Source organism: Eutrigla gurnardus (assembly GCF_963514095.1).
Source record: "Eutrigla gurnardus genome assembly, chromosome: 19".
Classification (NCBI taxonomy): Eukaryota; Metazoa; Chordata; class Actinopteri; order Perciformes; family Triglidae; genus Eutrigla; species Eutrigla gurnardus.
The window spans coordinates 2673234-2680315 of NC_139930.1; the positions used below are offsets into that span (position 1 = coordinate 2673234).

The following is a 7082-nucleotide window of genomic DNA, read 5'->3' on the forward strand; positions in this document are numbered from 1 at the left end:
CTAAAAGTAAAGGCATGGTGCTCAAATGATGAGTAACTGTTAAAAAACACTCCATTTGAGGTCAATGAGTTATCTATAATCGATGCCGTGCCTCCTCCTCTTCTACCCTCTCTACAAATTAAAATTTGGTGGGGAAGCCTCGGTGAGAACAGCAGGTGCGTCAGTGCCAAGCCATGTCTCAGTTAAAAGAAGACAGTCTAACTTGTTATCTAAAATCACATCATTCATTAAAAAAGTTCTATTTAAAAGAGAGCGAACATTAAAAAGTGCCAAGTGTATGGTGACAGGTGGTTTGTTGACTGGAGTGGTGGATTGTTCTGTGAGTGGTCTGAGATGATGAAAGTTCACAGAGTGGGTGTGGTAGTGTCTGATGTGGTGGTGGTGTGTAATGATTACGGGAATGGGTGAAGTGTTGGTGTGAATATGAGGTCCAAGTCCGGTGTTGTATGTATGGTGATCAGAGGTGGAACTGAAATCATAGGAGCATGGACCTGGGGGACATGTTACAGGTTCCCCCTGTAATTACACAGAACTCTCTTGAAAGAATGTGGTTCAGTTGTTGCACACTTACAAACCTCTGCTTGTTCTCAAAGCACTATCCAAACCATAGTTGGTTCCATGGAGGAAGTTATTAGTGATGTTCAAGGTCGAGCACAAGAAGCAGTTCTCCAAACATTTCCCTCTGAAACTAAGGAGTCAGAAATGTATAAGAAAGTAGAGCACTGTTTAAATCCATTAGACAAGCCCTTTTCCAAATTTAACATGGATGAAGAGCCAAAAATATTATGATGAAAAATGGGAAATAGTTGATTGTAAAGAATTTGTCCTTGGTGTGAGAGTGGATACACGTAGACATAGAACTCATATAGTCAGGTTCCTGTAACAGACAAGTTCATGTATGTACCCATTTTAGGTACACTACATCCATTTTCAGAAACAGTGAGACAAGAGAGTGCTTCTTACAAGAGAAACACTGTAAAAAGGGGACATACAAAGACATTAATGATGGGTTTGATTTCCAAAACCATCCTCTTTCTTCACAACAGAGACATGCTCTACAAATGTTACTTTATTAGGAGGATTTAGAAATGGCTAATGCATTGGGTTCTAAGAAGGGGATCCACAAACTTGGTTGTGTTTATTTTCCTTTAAAAAACCTCCCAGCCAAGGTGAACTCTGTGCTAATGAACAGACATCTTGCAGCTCTTTTCTACACCCAGGATTTAAAGACGTACGGTTTTGAAGAAATATTAAAGCCTCTTAATGACGATTTGAACATTTTAGAAACTGAAGGAATCAACTCCCATTTATTGATGAACCAGTGTTTGGCTCTGTAATTCAAGTCACGGCAGATAATCTTGCTTTGAATAGTTTGCTCGGCTTTGTTGAATCTTTCAGTGCAACATACTTTTGTAGCTTCTGTCTGACAAATGAGGAAGAAATTCCGTGTGTTTGTTCTGAGGATGATCCAGGACTTAGTCTGCGCTCCAGAGAGCTTCATATTGAACGTTGTAATGCACTAAGTGAAGATCCTGCTCTACCTTTTGTTTATGGGGTTAAACCCTTGTGTGCTTGGTTCATGACAGGATTTTCAGTGCACTGGTCATTTTGCAGTTGATATAATGCAGGATTTGTTGGAGGGTGTCGTACAGTATGAGTTTAAGCTGTTTTGTTCAGTAGCTGCTTAAAAATGTTACATCTCTACATCTGTTAAATGTGATCATAAATCTTAGTTTCCCTTCACTTCATAGTGGAAGCGGTAGAGAGTCAGAGTCAGTGTGTCGTTATCCAGTCCATTCCACTTGTTCATATAGAACACGCCCACATCACTGAAGCCCAGTCCACGTTTTCCCTGCAACCTAGGTTGCACTCGGTACCTGGGTACCTGCAGTGTGTGTACCGGGAGCGGAGCACACAGAACCGACTAGAGCAGCATTAGGAGAAGAACGTGACGTGATGGATATACGGAATTGTTTCAAGAGAGTAAGTATTCATCACTGCTGATAGTAACAATAAGTTAGCTGCAGCCCCCCAGCTAACAGCAGAAAGTCCCACGTCATTGCCAAATGCTCCCTGTTTGACAAAAAAAACCTGGCTTGCACACTCTGTAGCTGAGAGCCCCCTGTACAGGAGGCAGCATGAGATGCATGCTGTATATCTCTGTGCACGTCTTACCTTTGTTGTTTTGCAGTCAAAAGTTACATTTCAGCTCAAAAAGGACTCTGCTACAGTAGCTAGCTAGTTAGTCCGACATGCAATGTGAAGGTCCTGGTTGTTTGTAGAGTTAGGTGTGCACTCTTCATATTATCTTTGGGGTGACTTCCTTCTGGAGCATCAGATGCACACCGTGAACCAGCTCATTCACATATGATTATGTGGATAATAATAATAATGACAATAATAATGATGATGATAATACGGTAATAATAATAATAATAATAATAATAATAATAATAATACACTAATAATAATCAAACCTGTAAGAGTCAGGGCAGAGGAGCAGAGAGAGTGAGAGGGGAGAAACCTCTACTGGAAAGGTGAGTCATTTGTAATGCAGGCAGTCTTGGAATTTTATGGGGTGACTTCCTTTTATGGGGTGACTTCCTTCTGGATTATCAGCTGTGTTTCTCACTTTACGCATGGATGCACACAGTGAAACAAGAGCTGAGCACATTCACGTATGATTGTCATCAGTGGAAAATAATAATAATAATGATGATAATAATAATAATAATAAAAATAATACATTATTAATAATCACTACACCACCCCAAACGTTCGCTCACATTCTGTGCATCTCCTGGGGGCTAAGCCCCCCCCCCCTGTCCTTAAAACCTGATGCCCCTGAGATCAACTCCTTGTCACGAATTAGAATTTTGGTTAAAAGTTACAGAATCCAATCGTTAATAAAAAGAATAAACATTTCTACTGAATCGTTAATGGAATCGCTGTGAAGCCAAAGATTCTCCCCCCTAATGGAACCCATCCATGAAGCTCTCTACTGTTCTGGAGCTAATCTGAAGGCCACATGAAGTTTGGAGGTCTGTAGTGATTGACTCTGCAGAAAGTTGGTGACCTCTGTGACCTCTGTGCCTCAGCATCGCTGACCCCGCTCCGTCATTTTACGTGGCATCATCAAGTGATGATCCTTGAACCTTTTGTGCTGCTACATTGTCTTGCTACCGTTCTAGACTTGAAGAAGGTCTCTGAGGGGAAGCTGCCTTTAGAAGAAGGACTTTTGCTCAGATCTGAGTGTGCGGATGCTTTTTTTCTGCTACTTCCATTTATTATTATTATTAATATTAATATTAATATTATTATTACTATTATTATTATTATTATTATTATTATTATTATTATGATGATAACCAACATGACGGCCTCATTCTGAACGTTCCTCTGCATGAAAACCAACAGAACCAGAACCAGAAGAACAATATGTGTGTTCTTGTCAGGATTGAACTCAGCTTCTTCTCCAGCAGCTTTGTATGACACCCTGGAATGAAGACGAGGAGGAAGCACTTTGTTCACGCTGCTTTATTCATCATGGAAAGCTTCAGTGTGTCCACAGATCTCATCAGTGAAGTCTGTTAAAGGATCAATGATTTCATCACACAATCACTTTCTACGTGGGATTCTAGATTTCTTTACTAACGTAGAGAAAGAAAACAAAGCAGCTGGGATTAAGGAGGTCTGCTGGTTTCCACCAAAGAGCCACGCAGAGGAGGAGAACATAGAAGTACATCGCTAAGCAGAGGAGGAGGGGGAGAGGAGGAGAGGAGGAGGGGGAGAGGAGGAAAGGAGGAGGAGGAGGAGGAGGTGAGAGGGGGAGAGTAGGAGAGGAGGAGGGGGAGAGGAGGAAAGGAGGGGAGGGGTGGTGGTGAGAGGGGGAGAGGAGGAGAGGAGGAGAGGAGGGGGAGAGGAGGAGAGGAGGAGAACATAGAAGTACATCGCTAAGCAGAGGAGGAGGGGGAGAGGAGGAGAGGAGGGGGAGAGGAGGAGAGGAGGAGGGGGAGAGGAGGAGAGGAGGGGGAGAACATAGAAGTACATCGCTAAGCAGAGGAGGAGGGGGAGAGGAGGAGAGGAGGGGGAGAACATAGAAGTACATCGCTAAGCAGAGGAGGAGGGGGAGAGGAGGAAAGGAGGGGGAGAGGAGGAGAGGAGGGGGAGAGGAGGAGGAAGAGGAGGAGGGGGAGAGGAGGAGAGAAGGAGAGGAGGGGGAGAGGAGGATAGGAGGAGGGGTGGTGGTGAGAGGAGGAGAGGAAGAGAGGAGGGGGAGAGGAGGAGAGGAGGGGGAGAGGAGGAGAGGAGGAGAACATAGAAGTACATCACTAAGCAGAGGAGGAGGAGGAGAGGAGGAGAGGAGGAGGGGGAGAGGAGGAGAGGAGGAGAGGAGGGGGAGAGGAGGATGGGGAGAGGAGGAGAGGAGGGGTGGTGGTGAGAGGGGGAGAGGAGGAGAGGAGGGGGAGAGGAGGAGAGGAAGAGAGGAGGGGGAGAGGAGGAGAGGAGGGGGAGAGGAGGAGAGGAGGAGGGGGAGAGGAGGAGAGGAGGAGAGGAGGATGGGGAGAGGAGGAGAGGAGGGGTGGTGGTGAGAGGGGGAGAGGAGGAGAGGAGGAGGTGAGAGGGGGAGAGGAGGAGGTGAGAGGGGGAGAGGAGGGTGGAGGTGAGAGGGGGAGAGGAGGAGGAAGGTGAAGTCATTCAGCTCTTAAATGACTTCTGTCTAGTTGAGTTTACAGATCTCACCACTACATCCAACATTAACATAAAGTCCAGCATAGAGGGTCTCAGTGAACGTGGTCTGGACTCTGTGGAGGAGAGTCATGGTCTCAGAGACGCTGTAGAAGGACAGAATACCTGCTCTGTGATCCAGGAACACTCCTACTCTGGAGGACGGAGGACCTGAGACGGGAGTTTGAACACCGTTGTACCAGAAGTAATAACTGTTATTGTCATAATATAAAGACCAGGATTTATCATTGAATCCAAACCTACATGGATTCCCTCCTCCTGCTCTGCTGATACTCTTGTATGCGACTGCTACACCAACTCCACGTCCTCTCCACTCCACCTCCCAGTAACAACGTCCAGTCACACTTTCTCTACTCAGGACCTGATAATAAACAGTGAATCTGTCTGGGTGACTAGAATAAGGCTGGTTTTGACTCCATGTTGCTTTTCTGTTCCCCTCAGATAATAACAGATATCTGAATGCTGTGTTTGGATCCAGTGTGATTTCACGTGAATATTTCAAGAATCCAGCTCTGGTCTTGGGTTCTGGTGGTGGCAGTAAAACATCCACTTCAGTCCCTGCCAGTGAGACGTTTGTCCATCTGTGTGTCAGAACTTCCTGTAGTCCATCTCTGACTTCTGACAGCGCCGCCGTCACGTCCTCAAAGTAGCGGCGAGGAGGACGGGCGTTGATGCTGGATGAGTGTGTGGACTCACTGAGTGGTGACAGTGACGGGTAGTCGTGTAGAAACTGGTTGTGATCCTCTGTGTGTGAGAGCTTCTCCAGCTCAGCGTCTCTCCTCTTCAGCTCACTGATCTCCTGCTGCAGCTTCTCCTGAAGCTCTCCGACTCGACTCACTTCCCTTTCCTGCTGGGATCTGACCTGCTGCTTCACGTCAGAGCGTCTTCTCTCCATGAGACGGATCAGCTCCGTGAACATCTCCTCACTGTCCTCCACTGCTTTATCAGCAGAGTGGTTGATGGCCTCCACCTCCTGGTGGAGCAGCTTCACATCTTTGTCTCTGTCCTGGATTCTCTGCTGGATGTTTAGTCGACTCCCCTCCAGCTCTCTCTGCCTCTCGGTCCTTTCTGCTGCAGCTGAGACTGTGTCGTGGCCTTTATGTTCGTCCACAGGGCAGAGATAACAGATAGACTGCTGATCAGTACGGCAGAACATCTTCATCACCTCATCATGACGAGAGCACACGTTCTCCTGGAGCTTGTTGGAGGGCTCCACCAGCCGGTGTTTCTTAAATGCTGCTGATTCATGATGAGGCTGGAGGTGTTTCTCACAGAAAGAGGCCAGACACACCAGACAGGACTTGAGGGCTTTCAGTTTCCTCCCAGTGCAGAAATCACAGGCCACATCTTCAGGTCCAGCATAGCAGAGACCAGCAGGAGCAGCTAGGAGTCCAGTCCTCTTCAGCTCCTCCACCAGATCTGCCAACATGGTGTTTTTCTGCAGGACAGGCCTCGGTATGAAGGTCTGCCTACACTGAGGGCAGCTGTGGATCTCCTTCTCATCCCAGAAGCTTCCAATACACTTCATGCAGTAGTTGTGTCCACATTGAAGAGTCACCGGATCCTTCAGTAGATCCAGACAGATGGAACAAGACAAGGTCTCCCGGTCCAGCTGAACTCCTTTCTGCGCCATTTCACCTCTCAGCGACGACGACTGTCTGAGTTTCACTTTCCTCACATGGTAGATCTAAAGGGGAGGAACAAGGAAGTGTGTGTGTGTGTGTGTGTGTGTGTGTGTGTGTGTGTGTGTGTGTGTGTGTGTGTGTGTGTGTGTGTGTGTGTGTGTGTGAGCAGAGAGAGGAGGGAGGCGTTCTCAAGCTGGCGTTCATTCCAGGAAGAGGAGCGGCACATTGACTTTGTTTCCTCACTTCTAACAGAGCCTTCAAACTCAACTCAAACTTTATTTATAAAGCGTGTTTAAAACACCCAACAGTTGACAAGTGCTGTTCTGGACAATAAATAAAACAGTAGACATCATGCAATAATATAAGACAGAACACATAAACATACAATAAAAGGATGTCTTGCTCAGTTTGAATCAAAAGCCAGAGAGAAAAGCTGAGTCTTCAATGAGGACATAAAAACCTCCAGGGTCTGGGCAGATCTAATGTCCCGAGGCTGATCCAGAGCCTTGGTGCAGCCCCCACAAAGGCTCGGTCCCCCCTGGATTTGAGTCTGGTCCTGGGGACATCATTAGACCTGCCGACTTCATTAAACATACTGTCCTGCTAGAGCTCTTCGCTCTCAGAATAAAGGCTTACTTGTAGTTCTTAAAGTCTCCAAAAGTAGAACAGGGGCCAGAGCTTTCAGTCATCAAGCTCCTCTTCTGTGGA

At 46.4% G+C, this 7082-nt stretch overlaps 1 protein-coding gene across 1 annotated transcript; it reads right to left on the reverse strand.

The window, feature by feature from the left end:
• Window positions 1–4032: 4032 nt before the first annotated feature.
• Window positions 4033–6412, reverse strand: LOC311030248 (tripartite motif-containing protein 16-like). Its single transcript, XM_084035903.1, has one exon. It carries the CDS (start codon window positions 6380–6382, stop codon window positions 4721–4723), a length of 1662 nt encoding a protein of 553 aa, XP_083892029.1. The 5' UTR covers window positions 6383–6412; the 3' UTR covers window positions 4033–4720.
• Between the last annotated feature and the right edge of the window lie 670 nt (window positions 6413–7082).

Excerpts from the sequence above, each read along its gene's own strand:
- LOC311030248 (XM_084035903.1), bottom strand. The coding sequence starts at position 6,382 with ATGGCGCAGAAAGGAGTTCAGCTGGACCGGGAGACCTTGTCTTGTTCC.